Consider the following 14740-nt stretch of genomic DNA (forward strand, 5'->3'; position numbering starts at 1 on the left):
TTCGAAATTATAAATCACTCACAAAGACCATATTCGGAAAGCTGCGATTCTTTGAATAACAATGAGTTCAGGTTTGACCTCCTCGACGGATCGTCAGATCTTTCAAATTTTCCTGATCAGACGTTGATCGCAGACTATACAGTCAGCACAATTGTTATGAATTCTAAATTCTGACTGTGAGGCTTTATAAAGCCAAAAAACAAAATTCCTTCACATAAGAACCCTAAAGCTTTTGGAGGGTAGTTTTATAATATAGCAGAAATCCAATGTGACTTTTGGACAGCGCACACTGTCTTTTGATAAAGTGAGAGCTGAGATGGTCTTTGTCAACTATACCTGGAGAAAGATGCTTGACATCTACTGTCTCCAGACATCAATCACAATGAATTAAAACAAATCATCTTTCAACCATATTTAGAAATTTGTTATAAGATCAAATGTACTCATCACTTGACAATAATCCATTCACACCCTGGACAGCCCAGCACACCCAGGGGGTAAAAACAGAGACATATTCGCTTTATCTACCTGCTGTTTGGCGAAGCACTTTTAATATTGGCTACACATCTTCACAGATGTGGTATAGATGATTCACTAAGAATGACACGCCCCATGTAGCCTTAATAAAGTAGCCGTCTCTTTACACCCACCTATGAAATACTGACTGGACATTCTGGAGTCCACGTTAAAGGTGTCGAAACCTCAGACAATAAGCAGATATGTTGAAATTATTCTGCAAATGTCGCCAAGCCCTAAGCTAGCCGTCATCCATGTAATTGTCTGGAGCCAGTGACGGTGGTGTCAGCAAACCCTTGGCTATATATTCACAATGTTTCGTCCATACCCATCAGTTAAAACATTATTGCTTCCCTTTGACACATCGGTTGTGGACCGCATCTTCCTTACTATGGATTGTCAACAAGTCGAATTTTCTTTCGATCACGGAGATGGACTTTGTACTTTCTTAACAACGTCAGACAAAAGACTGTCAACGGATGTGGAACTGCTAAACGTTGAGGGACTGAGCGCTGATCTTTCTCAACTTCTTTGCCAACCCGATTTGTGTGATATTCGCTTTCTCATTGGACCACACAAGGTACCCGTGTATGCTGTCAGTTCCATCTTGGCCGTTCGAAGCAGTTTCTTTAGGAAACTCTTTAACACCAAGTCCACACGCACAACACTGCCCGCAAATGCCGAAGACGTTGTAAGAAAGAAGAACCCACTTTCAGCAATCGCCAAGGTCTTCAAGCGAAAATCGAGGACGCTTAACGTGAAAATTGAAGAGAAAGTGAGAGAAGAAAGCTGGCAAGTGGAACTTCCTGACGTCGAGGAAGATGTTTTCCGCAGTGTTCTAGATTATATCTACAGTGGAAATGTGCTAGTAAATGTTTACAACGTGGTTGGGGTCATGAAGGCGGCCCACGAGTACGCTTTACCAGAGTTATGCGCCGCGTGTTTCATCTACGCTAAAAGGAACATCACCCACTTGTCAGCTCTGCCTCTGCTCTCAGCAACATGTACATATGGTCAGCTATCATTAAACGAAAGACTCCAAGGCATCATCTTAAAATACATAGCTGAAAATGCAGAAACAATATTGACTCAGACAGCATTTGACCACCTCTCCAGACAAGAGGTTGATCTGATTTTCCGCCAGTACAATATTCAGGCTTCGGAAGAAACCAAGTTGGAAGCCATTCTCAGGTGGAGTCACAAGTTCAGCGGCGATGCGGGATACATGTACCTTCGAAAAACACTTAAACTTTTTATCCGTCGTGTTAACATGCTGAAAATATCCAAAAGTACATTGGAAAATGTTATAAAACCTTTGTGTCTTTATCCTGACGAAGTTATACCTAAAAAAGCTGTATAGTAGTGGAAAATGTTGATTCTTTGATTAGTAAATAGGTCCCTGCTTAACGTTTGGCCATGAATTAAACATTTTTCCGCTTTACTTCTTGTTTTCAGATTTTCAGTGCTCATGTGTATAAGATTTTTTTGTATTTTGATGTTGGTACATGTTTCAAATAAATGAGGATTAATTTTACACAACACAAATTTCTGGACTCAGATAAATGTCCTATCGTCTGTATTCGCAAGCAAAGCGCTAATATAGCTTCTTTTTGTCGTCACCTACAGATACTTTAATTTGAAAACAAAATGCGGTACCTTGGCAACCTGAACCATTGTTTCTCTGAGAAATGCTCTTTCGCTCCTTTTTCTCCTCCGATGGTAACTGCATAGAAGCATGCTGGTTTCACTGGCAACTTTATTTAATATGACTTTTATACAAAGGATACAAAATATTGTCAACAAAACTTCAAAACAAGGAACTGGCACTTCGTGTATGCAGTTCCTTAAAATTTCTCTCTTCCATACCCTGTGTTTATGTTGGAAATTCCAGAATCCCTGACGAAAGTACAATTAAAGCGAGAAAGAGGGATTCGTTTATTATACAACTAGATGAAAGACAAGCATTCGAAATTATAAATCACTCACAAAGACCATATTCGGAAAGCTGCGATTCTTTGAATAACAATGAGTTCAGGTTTGACCTCCTCGACGGATCGTCAGATCTTTCAAATTTTCCTGATCAGACGTTGATCGCAGACTATACAGTCAGCACAATTGTTATGAATTCTAAATTCTGACTGTGAGGCTTTATAAAGCCAAAAAACAAAATTCCTTCACATAAGAACCCTAAAGCTTTTGGAGGGTAGTTTTATAATATAGCAGAAATCCAATGTGACTTTTGGACAGCGCACACTGTCCTTCGATAAAGTGAGAGCTGAGATGGTCTTTGTCAACTATACCTGGAGAAAGATGCTTGACATCTACTGTCTCCAGACATCAATCACAATGAATTAAAACAAATCATCTTTCAACCATATTTAGAAATTTGTTATAAGATCAAATGTACTCATCACTTGACAATAATCCATTTACACCCTGGACAGCCCAGCACACCCAGGGGGTAAAAACAGAGACATATTCGCTTTATCTACCTGCTGTTTGGCGAAGCACTTTTAATATTGGCTACACATCTTCACAGATGTGGTATAGATGATTCACTAAGAATGACACGCCCCATGTAGCCTTAATAAAGTAGCCGTCTCTTTTCACCCACCTATGAAATACTGACTGGACATTCTGGAGTCCACGTTAAAGGTGTCGAAACCTCAGACAATAAGCAGATATGTTGAAATTATTCTGCAAATGTCGCCAAGCCCTAAGCTAGCCGTCATCCATGTAATTGTCTGGAGCCAGTGACGGTGGTGTCAGCAAACCCTTGGCTATATATTCACAATGTTTCGTCCATACCCATCAGTTAAAACATTATTGCTTCCCTTTGACACATCGGTTGTGGACCGCATCTTCCTTACTATGGATTGTCAACAAGTCGAATTTTCTTTCGATCACGGAGATGGACTTTGTACTTTCTTAACAACGTCAGACAAAAGACTGTCAACGGATGTGGAACTGCTAAACGTTGAGGGACTGAGCGCTGATCTTTCTCAACTTCTTTGCCAACCCGATTTGTGTGATATTCGCTTTCTCATTGGACCACACAAGGTACCCGTGTATGCTGTCAGTTCCATCTTGGCCGTTCGAAGCAGTTTCTTTAGGAAACTCTTTAACACCAAGTCCACACGCACAACACTGCCCGCAAATGCCGAAGACGTTGTAAGAAAGAAGAACCCACTTTCAGCAATCGCCAAGGTCTTCAAGCGAAAATCGAGGACGCTTAACGTGAAAATTGAAGAGAAAGTGAGAGAAGAAAGCTGGCAAGTGGAACTTCCTGACGTCGAGGAAGATGTTTTCCGCAGTGTTCTAGATTATATCTACAGTGGAAATGTGCTAGTAAATGTTTACAACGTGGTTGGGGTCATGAAGGCGGCCCACGAGTACGCTTTACCAGAGTTATGCGCCGCGTGTTTCATCTACGCTAAAAGGAACATCACCCACACGTCAGCTCTGCCTCTGCTCTCAGCAACATGTACATATGGTCAGCTATCATTAAGCGAAAGACTCCAAGGCATCATCTTAAAATACATAGCTGAAAATGCAGAAACAATATTGACTCAGACAGCATTTGACCACCTCTCCAGACAAGAGGTTGATCTGATTTTCCGCCAGTACAATATTCAGGCTTCGGAAGAAACCAAGTTGGAAGCCATTCTCAGGTGGAGTCACAAGTTCAGCGGCGATGCGGGATACATGTACCTTCGAAAAACACTTAAACTTTTTATCCGTCGTGTTAACATGCTGAAAATATCCAAAAGTACATTGGAAAATGTTATAAAACCTTTGTGTCTTTATCCTGACGAAGTTATACCTAAAAAAGCTGTATAGTAGTGGAAAATGTTGATTCTTTGATTAGTAAATAGGTCCCTGCTTAACGTTTGGCCATGAATTAAACATTTTTCCGCTTTACTTCTTGTTTTCAGATTTTCAGTGCTCATGTGTATAAGAGTTTTTTGTATTTTGATGTTGGTACATGTTTCAAATAAATGAGGATTAATTTTACACAACACAAATTTCTGGACTCAGATAAATGTCCTATCGTCTGTATTCGCAAGCAAAGCGCTAATATAGCTTCTTTTTGTCGTCACCTACAGATACTTTAATTTGAAAACAAAATGCGGTACCTTGGCAACCTGAACCATTGTTTCTCTGAGAAATGCTCTTTCGCTCCTTTTTCTCCTCCGATGGTAACTGCATAGAAGCATGCTGGTTTCACTGGCAACTTTATTTAATATGACTTTTATACAAAGGATACAAAATATTGTCAACAAAATTTCAAAACAAGGAACTGGCACTTCGTGTATGCAGTTCCTTAAAATTTCTCTCTTCCATACCCTGTGTTTATGTTGGAAATTCCAGAATCCCTGACGAAAGTACAATTAAAGCGAGAAAGAGGGATTCGTTGATTATACAACTAGATGAAAGACAAGCATTCGAAATTATAAATCACTCACAAAGACCATATTCGGAAAGCTGCGATTCTTTGAATAACAATGAGTTCAGGTTTGACCTCCTCGACGGATCGTCAGATCTTTCAAATTTTCCTGATCAGACGTTGATCGCAGACTATACAGTCAGCACAATTGTTATGAATTCTAATTTCTCACTGTGAGGCTTTATAAAGCCAAAAAACAAAATTCCTTCACATAAGAACCCTAAAGCTTTTGGAGGGTAGTTTTATAATATAGCAGAAATCCAATGTGACTTTTGGACAGCGCACACTGTCCTTCGATAAAGTGAGAGCTGAGATGGTCTTTGTCAACTATACCTGGAGAAAGATGCTTGACATCTACTGTCTCCAGACATCAATCACAATGAATTAAAACAAATCATCTTTCAACCATATTTAGAAATTTGTTATAAGATCAAATGTACTCATCACTTGACAATAATCCATTCACACCCTGGACAGCCCAGCACACCCAGGGGGTAAAAACAGAGACATATTCGCTTTATCTACCTGCTGTTTGGCGAAGCACTTTTAATATTGGCTACACATCTTCACAGATGTGGTATAGATGATTCACTAAGAATGACACGCCCCATGTAGCCTTAATAAAGTAGCCGTCTCTTTTCACCCACCTATGAAATACTGACTGGACATTCTGGAGTCCACGTTAAAGGTGTCGAAACCTCAGACAATAAGCAGATATGTTGAAATTATTCTGCAAATGTCGCCAAGCCCTAAGCTAGCCGTCATCCATGTAATTGTCTGGAGCCAGTGACGGTGGTGTCAGCAAACCCTTGGCTATATATTCACAATGTTTCGTCCATACCCATCAGTTAAAACATTATTGTTTCCCTTTGACACAGCGGTTGTGGACCGCATCTTCCTTACTATGGATTGTCAACAAGTCGAATTTTCTTTCGATCACGGAGATGGACTTTGTACTTTCTTAACAACGTCAGACAAAAGACTGTCAACGGATGTGGAACTGCTAAACGTTGAGGGACTGAGCGCTGATCTTTCTCAACTTCTTTGCCAACCCGATTTGTGTGATATTCGCTTTCTCATTGGACCACACAAGGTACCCGTGTATGCTGTCAGTTCCATCTTGGCCGTTCGAAGCAGTTTCTTTAGGAAACTCTTTAACACCAAGTCCACACGCACAACACTGCCCGCAAATGCCGAAGACGTTGTAAGAAAGAAGAACCCACTTTCAGCAATCGCCAAGGTCTTCAAGCGAAAATCGAGGACGCTTAACGTGAAAATTGAAGAGAAAGTGTAAGAAGAAAGCTGGCAAGTGGAACTTCCTGACGTCGAGGAAGATGTTTTCCGCAGTGTTCTAGATTATATCTACAGTGGAAATGTGCTAGTAAATGTTTACAACGTGGTTGGGGTCATGAAGGCGGCCCACGAGTACGCTTTACCAGAGTTATGCGCCGCGTGTTTCATCTACGCTAAAAGGAACATCACCCACTTGTCAGCTCTGCCTCTGCTCTCAGCAACATGTACATATGGTCAGCTATCATTAAACGAAAGACTCCAAGGCATCATCTTAAAATACATAGCTGAAAATGCAGAAACAATATTGACTCAGACAGCATTTGACCACCTCTCCAGACAAGAGGTTGATCTGATTTTCCGCCAGTACAATATTCAGGCTTCGGAAGAAACCAAGTTGGAAGCCATTCTCAGGTGGAGTCACAAGTTCAGCGGCGATGCGGGATACATGTACCTTCGAAAAACACTTAAACTTTTTATCCGTCGTGTTAACATGCTGAAAATATCCAAAAGTACATTGGAAAATGTTATAAAACCTTTGTGTCTTTATCCTGACGAAGTTATACCTAAAAAAGCTGTATAGTAGTGGAAAATGTTGATTCTTTGATTAGTAAATAGGTCCCTGCTTAACGTTTGGCCATGAATTAAACATTTTTCCGCTTTACTTCTTGTTTTCAGATTTTCAGTGCTCATGTGTATAAGATTTTTTTGTATTTTGATGTTGGTACATGTTTCAAATAAATGAGGATTAATTTTACACAACACAAATTTCTGGACTCAGATAAATGTCCTATCGTCTGTATTCGCAAGCAAAGCGCTAATATAGCTTCTTTTTGTCGTCACCTACAGATACTTTAATTTGAAAACAAAATGCGGTACCTTGGCAACCTGAACCATTGTTTCTCTGAGAAATGCTCTTTCGCTCCTTTTTCTCCTCCGATGGTAACTGCATAGAAGCATGCTGGTTTCACTGGCAACTTTATTTAATATGACTTTTATACAAAGGATACAAAATATTGTCAACAAAACTTCAAAACAAGGAACTGGCACTTCGTGTATGCAGTTCCTTAAAATTTCTCTCTTCCATACCCTGTGTTTATGTTGGAAATTCCAGAATCCCTGACGAAAGTACAATTAAAGCGAGAAAGAGGGATTCGTTTATTATACAACTAGATGAAAGACAAGCATTCGAAATTATAAATCACTCACAAAGACCATATTCGGAAAGCTGCGATTCTTTGAATAACAATGAGTTCAGGTTTGACCTCCTCGACGGATCGTCAGATCTTTCAAATTTTCCTGATCAGACGTTGATCGCAGACTATACAGTCAGCACAATTGTTATGAATTCTAAATTCTGACTGTGAGGCTTTATAAAGCCAAAAAACAAAATTCCTTCACATAAGAACCCTAAAGCTTTTGGAGGGTAGTTTTATAATATAGCAGAAATCCAATGTGACTTTTGGACAGCGCACACTGTCCTTCGATAAAGTGAGAGCTGAGATGGTCTTTGTCAACTATACCTGGAGAAAGATGCTTGACATCTACTGTCTCCAGACATCAATCACAATGAATTAAAACAAATCATCTTTCAACCATATTTAGAAATTTGTTATAAGATCAAATGTACTCATCACTTGACAATAATCCATTTACACCCTGGACAGCCCAGCACACCCAGGGGGTAAAAACAGAGACATATTCGCTTTATCTACCTGCTGTTTGGCGAAGCACTTTTAATATTGGCTACACATCTTCACAGATGTGGTATAGATGATTCACTAAGAATGACACGCCCCATGTAGCCTTAATAAAGTAGCCGTCTCTTTTCACCCACCTATGAAATACTGACTGGACATTCTGGAGTCCACGTTAAAGGTGTCGAAACCTCAGACAATAAGCAGATATGTTGAAATTATTCTGCAAATGTCGCCAAGCCCTAAGCTAGCCGTCATCCATGTAATTGTCTGGAGCCAGTGACGGTGGTGTCAGCAAACCCTTGGCTATATATTCACAATGTTTCGTCCATACCCATCAGTTAAAACATTATTGTTTCCCTTTGACACATCGGTTGTGGACCGCATCTTCCTTACTATGGATTGTCAACAAGTCGAATTTTCTTTCGATCACGGAGATGGACTTTGTACTTTCTTAACAACGTCAGACAAAAGACTGTCAACGGATGTGGAACTGCTAAACGTTGAGGGACTGAGCGCTGATCTTTCTCAACTTCTTTGCCAACCCGATTTGTGTGATATTCGCTTTCTCATTGGACCACACAAGGTACCCGTGTATGCTGTCAGTTCCATCTTGGCCGTTCGAAGCAGTTTCTTTAGGAAACTCTTTAACACCAAGTCCACACGCACAACACTGCCCGCAAATGCCGAAGACGTTGTAAGAAAGAAGAACCCACTTTCAGCAATCGCCAAGGTCTTCAAGCGAAAATCGAGGACGCTTAACGTGAAAATTGAAGAGAAAGTGAGAGAAGAAAGCTGGCAAGTGGAACTTCCTGACGTCGAGGAAGATGTTTTCCGCAGTGTTCTAGATTATATCTACAGTGGAAATGTGCTAGTGAATGTTTACAACGTGGTTGGGGTCATGAAGGCGGCCCACGAGTACGCTTTACCAGAGTTATGCGCCGCGTGTTTCATCTACGCTAAAAGGAACATCACCCACACGTCAGCTCTGCCTCTGCTCTCAGCAACATTTACATATGGTCAGCTATCATTAAACGAAAGACTCCAAGGCATCATCTTAAAATACATAGCTGAAAATGCAGAAACAATCTTGACTCAGACAGCATTTGACCACCTCTCCAGACAAGAGGTTGATCTGATTTTCCGCCAGTACAATATTCAGGCTTCGGAAGAAACCAAGTTGGAAGCCATTCTCAGGTGGAGTCACAAGTTCAGCGGCGATGCGGGATACATGTACCTTCGAAAAACACTTAAACTTTTTATCCGTCGTGTTAACATGCTGAAAATATCCAAAAGTACATTGGAAAATGTTATAAAACCTTTGTGTCTTTATCCTGACGAAGTTATACCTAAAAAAGCTGTATAGTAGTGGAAAATGTTGATTCTTTGATTAGTAAATAGGTCCCTGCTTAACGTTTGGCCATGAATTAAACATTTTTCCGCTTTACTTCTTGTTTTCAGATTTTCAGTGCTCATGTGTATAAGAGTTTTTTGTATTTTGATGTTGGTACATGTTTCAAATAAATGAGGATTAATTTTACACAACACAAATTTCTGGACTCAGATAAATGTCCTATCGTCTGTATTCGCAAGCAAAGCGCTAATATAGCTTCTTTTTGTCGTCACCTACAGATACTTTAATTTGAAAACAAAATGCGGTACCTTGGCAACCTGAACCATTGTTTCTCTGAGAAATGCTCTTTCGCTCCTTTTTCTCCTCCGATGGTAACTGCATAGAAGCATGCTGGTTTCACTGGCAACTTTATTTAATATGACTTTTATACAAAGGATACAAAATATTGTCAACAAAATTTCAAAACAAGGAACTGGCACTTCGTGTATGCAGTTCCTTAAAATTTCTCTCTTCCATACCCTGTGTTTATGTTGGAAATTCCAGAATCCCTGACGAAAGTACAATTAAAGCGAGAAAGAGGGATTCGTTTATTATACAACTAGATGAAAGACAAGCATTCGAAATTATAAATCACTCACAAAGACCATATTCGGAAAGCTGCGATTCTTTGAATAACAGTGAGTTCAGGTTTGACCTCCTCGACGGATCGTCAGATCTTTCAAATTTTCCTGATCAGACGTTGATCGCAGACTATACAGTCAGCACAATTGTTATGAATTCTAATTTCTCACTGTGAGGCTTTATAAAGCCAAAAAACAAAATTCCTTCACATAAGAACCCTAAAGCTTTTGGAGGGTAGTTTTATAATATAGCAGAAATCCAATGTGACTTTTGGACAGGGCACACTGTCCTTCGATAAAGTGAGAGCTGAGATGGTCTTGTCAACTATACCTGGAGAAAGATGCTTGACATCTACTGTCTCCAGACATCAATCACAATGAATTAAAACAAATCATCTTTCAATCATATTTAGAAATTTGTTATAAGATCAAAGGTACTCATCACTTGACAATAATCCATTCACACCCTGGACAGCCCAGCACACCCAGGGGGTAAAAACAGAGACATATTCGCTTTATCTACCTGCTGTTTGGCGAAGCACTTTTAATATTGGCTACACATCTTCACAGATGTGGTATAGATGATTCACTAAGAATGACACGCCCCATGTAGCCTTAATAAAGTAGCCGTCTCTTTTCACCCACCTATGAAATACTGACTGGACATTCTGGAGTCCACGTTAAAGGTGTCGATACCTCAGACAATAAGCAGATATGTTGAAATTATTCTGCAAATGTCGCCAAGCCCTAAGCTAGCCGTCATCCATGTAATTGTCTGGAGCCAGTGACGGTGGTGTCAGCAAACCCTTGGCTATATATTCACAATGTTTCGTCCATACCCATCAGTTAAAACATTATTGCTTCCCTTTGACACATCGCTTGTGGACCGCATCTTCCTTACTATGGATTGTCAACAAGTCGAATTTTCTTTCGATCACGGAGATGGACTTTGTACTTTCTTAACAACGTCAGACAAAAGACTGTCAACGGATGTGGAACTGCTAAACGTTGAGGGACTGAGCGCTGATCTTTCTCAACTTCTTTGCCAACCCGATTTGTGTGATATTCGCTTTCTCATTGGACCACACAAGGTACCCGTGTATGCTGTCAGTTCCATCTTGGCCGTTCGAAGCAGTTTCTTTAGGAAACTCTTTAACACCAAGTCCACACGCACAACACTGCCCGCAAATGCCGAAGACGTTGTAAGAAAGAAGAACCCACTTTCAGCAATCGCCAAGGTCTTCAAGCGAAAATCGAGGACGCTTAACGTGAAAATTGAAGAGAAAGTGAGAGAAGAAAGCTGGCAAGTGAAACTTCCTGACGTCGAGGAAGATGTTTTCCGCAGTGTTCTAGATTATATCTACAGTGGAAATGTGCTAGTGAATGTTTACAACGTGGTTGGGGCCATGAAGGCGGCCCACGAGTACGCTTTACCAGAATTATGCGCCGCGTGTTTTCTCTACGCTAAAAGGAACATCACCCACACGTCAGCTCTGCCTCTGCTCTCAGCAACATGTACATATGGTCAGCTGTCATTAAACGAAAGACTCCAAGGCATCATCTTAAAATACATAGCTGAAAATGCAGAAACAATATTGACTCAGACAGCATTTGACCGCCTCTCCAGACAAGAGGTTGATCTGATTTTCCGCCAGTACAATATTCAGGCTTCGGAAGAAACCAAGTTGGAAGCCATTCTCAGGTGGAGTCACAAGTTCAGCGGCGATGCGGGATACATGTACCTTCGAAAAACACTTAAACTTTTTATCCGTCGTGTTAACATGCTGAAAATATCCAAAAGTACATTTGAAAATGTTATAAAACCTTTGTGTCTTTTTCCTGACGAAGTTATACATAAAACAGCTGTATAGTAGTGGGAAATGTTGATTCTTTAATTAGTAAATAGGTCCCTGCTTGACTTTTGGAAATGAATTAAAATTTTTTTCCGCTTTACTTCATGTTTTTAGATATTTAGTGCTCATGCGTATAAGATTTTTTTGTATTTTGATGTTGGTACATGTTTCAAATAAATGAGGATTAATTTTACACAACACAAATTTCTGGACTCAGGTAAATGTCCTATCGTCTGTATTCGCAAGCAAAGCGCTAATATAGCTTCTTTTTGTCGTCACCTACAGATACTTTAATTTGAAAACAAAATGCGGTACCTTGGCAACCTGAACCATTGTTTCTCTGAGAAATGCTCTTTCGCTCCTTTTTCTCCTCCGATGGTAACTGCATGGAAGCACGCTGGTTTCACTGGCAATTTTATTTAATATGACTTTTATACAAAGGATACAAAATATTGTCAACAAAACTTCAAAACAAGGAACTGGCACTTCGTGTATGCAGTTCCTTAAAATTTCTCTCTTCCATACCCTGTGTTTATGTTTAAAATTCCAGTATCCCTGACGAAAGTACAATTAAAGCGAGAAAGAGGGATTCGTTGATTACACAACTAGATGAAAGACAAGCATTCGAAATTATAAATCACTCACAAAGACCATATTCGGAAAGCTGCGATTCTTTGAATAACAATGATATCAGGTTTGACCTCCTCGACGGATCGTAAGATCTTTCAAATTTTCCTGATCAGACGTTGATCACAGAATATACAGTAAGCACAATTGTTATGAGTTCTAAATTCTCACTGTGAGGCTTTATAAAGCCAAAAAACAAAATTTCTTCACATAAGAACCCTAAAGCTTTTGGAGGGTAGTTTTATAATATAGCAGAAATTCAATGTGACTTTTGGACAGCGCACACTGTCCTTCGATAAAGTGAGAGCTGAGATGGTCTTTGTCAACTATACCTGGAGAAAGATGCTTGACATCTACTGTCTCCAGACATCAATCACAATGAATTAAAACAAATCATCTTTCAACCATATTTAGAAATTTGTTATAAGATCAAAGGTACTCATCACTTGACAATAATCCATTCACACCCTGGACAGCCCAGCACACCCAGGGGGTAAAAACAGAGACATATTCGCTTTATCTACCTGCTGTTTGGCGAAGCACTTTTAATATTGGCTACACATCTTCACAGATGTGGTATAGATGATTCACTAAGAATGACACGCCCCATGTAGCCTTAATAAAGTAGCCGTCTCTTTTCACCCACCTATGAAATACTGACTGGACATTCTGGAGTCCACGTTAAAGGTGTCGAAACCTCAGACAATAAGCAGATATGTTGAAATTATTCTGCAAATGTCGCCAAGCCCTAAGCTAGCCGTCATCCATGTAATTGTCTGGAGCCAGTGACGGTGGTGTCAGCAAACCCTTGGCTATATATTCACAATGTTTCGTCGACACCCATCAGTTAAAACATTATTGCTTTCCTTTGACACATCTTCCTTACTATGGATTGTCAACAAGGCGAATTTTATTTTGATCAGAAGTGGAGTTAGTGACCGTTGAGGAACCGACCAGTGATCTTTATATGCTTCTTTCCCAATCCGATTGGAATATTTAGGTAGTCATTCTGTCCCAAAAGTGTTTTGTATAAATTGATGGCGTTTGTGCTTACCAAAATATTAACTTGAAAAATAATCAGTACAAAGTCAAACTGCAGCCGTGCGTCACCTCATATCTAGGGACGGATATTTCGATCAATGACGTGCAGCAATTTTTCAGTCACTCATGTTGGTTGGTTTTGATGTTTAATTTGAAATTTTGCCAGAACTCATGGATGTCTTTCCTACTGTTGGCGTTCTGGTAGGTTTGACTGAAATATATGCTTTTTATATGTAGATGGTAACCCGAAAATTGGAGAAAGGTTGGAAATGGGCCTTCCTGCATGACGTCGAGAGGTTTCGAGCTGCGATCACATCGCCCGATGTACAAGTTGCCATGGGAACCAGAAATTCCACACAAATGACCCTTGTTCGAACATCAATCCAAAATATCCCTAACCGACACATTACCTTTTATCCATTTGCCTGTTGCTTAACGCCATACTCAAGGATTTGTTTTTCCTTATAGGCCTCCGATGACAGTCTGTTTTACAGGCGGTGGAAACTAGGGTTCATTAACCAGACCTTTTCAAGTTACTAATGAGCTTTCCCATATGTGCCGTTTAGACATGCGCATAACACTGGAGGAAAGACATCTGGTCTTGAACCACAAGACTGCTCAAGCTGCCGAACACGAGCGTCAGCGATCGCTAATAATTCACCGAACTGGAGGTACCTTTGTTCTGTGGTATGACTTCATGCACTTACATGAACTGACAAGAGGCCCTATTTCACTGGTTAGGTGTGACCATTTGAAAGCTTTCACACTGTCGTCACTACTCTGGTCAAGAAGTGAATACGCATCATACAGATATAGGCATATTAACACAAATTTCATTGTGCGCCACATGTCATGTACTAATTTATGCATATCTCTTATTTCTGAAACATGACAAAATAATCACGTGAAATTATCCTTGTATGCCCAACTAGGACATCTTTCCTCCCGGCCCGGGATCAAAAAACCACCTTAGACTTTAGTCAAGACTTCAACCATTAAATTTGGTAAGTTCGTTTCCGTTATATCAGCTGAAATTTGTTGTACAATAACTTACCCAGAACTTACGTTGCCAAGCAATATTGTGACCTTGTTACATATTCTTTAAAAAAAAAAAAAAGCATTTTACAACACTGAACAGAACGTAGATGACAAACCGTAAACTTTGATAGATTTGTCCGACGCTATTGTCATGAACTTCCAAGTGTGTCATAGTTTAGACATGCTCAAGTTCTGCATGCTTCAGTCCATGCAATTGTCTTACAAGCAAGCTGGTTCGACCCAATTGAGTAAGATTT

The 14740-nt window shown here is 40.0% G+C and overlaps 4 protein-coding genes across 4 annotated transcripts; all 4 read left to right on the forward strand.

The window, feature by feature from the left end:
* Positions 1-829: 829 nt before the first annotated feature.
* LOC135461854 (serine-enriched protein-like) lies at positions 830-1876 on the forward strand. The gene has a single exon (XM_064739118.1). The coding sequence runs from the start codon at positions 830-832 to the stop codon at positions 1874-1876; it is 1047 nt and encodes a 348-aa protein (XP_064595188.1).
* Positions 1877-3309: 1433 nt separating this feature from the next.
* Positions 3310-4356, forward strand: LOC135461864 (serine-enriched protein-like). The gene has a single exon (XM_064739131.1). The coding sequence runs from the start codon at positions 3310-3312 to the stop codon at positions 4354-4356; it is 1047 nt and encodes a 348-aa protein (XP_064595201.1).
* A 3991-nt stretch (positions 4357-8347) lies between these two features.
* On the forward strand, positions 8348-9316 carry LOC135461870 (serine-enriched protein-like). Its single transcript, XM_064739142.1, has one exon. It carries the CDS (start codon positions 8348-8350, stop codon positions 9314-9316), a length of 969 nt encoding a protein of 322 aa, XP_064595212.1.
* Positions 9317-10826: 1510 nt separating this feature from the next.
* On the forward strand, positions 10827-11795 carry LOC135461881 (serine-enriched protein-like). Its single transcript, XM_064739153.1, has one exon. It carries the CDS (start codon positions 10827-10829, stop codon positions 11793-11795), a length of 969 nt encoding a protein of 322 aa, XP_064595223.1.
* The last annotated feature ends 2945 nt before the right edge of the window (positions 11796-14740 follow it).

Source organism: Liolophura sinensis, chromosome 1, assembly GCF_032854445.1.
Source record: "Liolophura sinensis isolate JHLJ2023 chromosome 1, CUHK_Ljap_v2, whole genome shotgun sequence".
Classification (NCBI taxonomy): Eukaryota; Metazoa; Mollusca; class Polyplacophora; order Chitonida; family Chitonidae; genus Liolophura; species Liolophura sinensis.

What these genes read in the sequence shown, in the direction of transcription:
- LOC135461854 (XM_064739118.1), top strand. Translation starts at nt 830, where the DNA reads ATGTTTCGTCCATACCCATCAGTTAAAACATTATTGCTTCCCTTTGAC.
- LOC135461864 (XM_064739131.1), top strand. Translation starts at nt 3,310, where the DNA reads ATGTTTCGTCCATACCCATCAGTTAAAACATTATTGCTTCCCTTTGAC.
- LOC135461870 (XM_064739142.1), top strand. Translation starts at nt 8,348, where the DNA reads ATGGATTGTCAACAAGTCGAATTTTCTTTCGATCACGGAGATGGACTT.
- LOC135461881 (XM_064739153.1), top strand. Translation starts at nt 10,827, where the DNA reads ATGGATTGTCAACAAGTCGAATTTTCTTTCGATCACGGAGATGGACTT.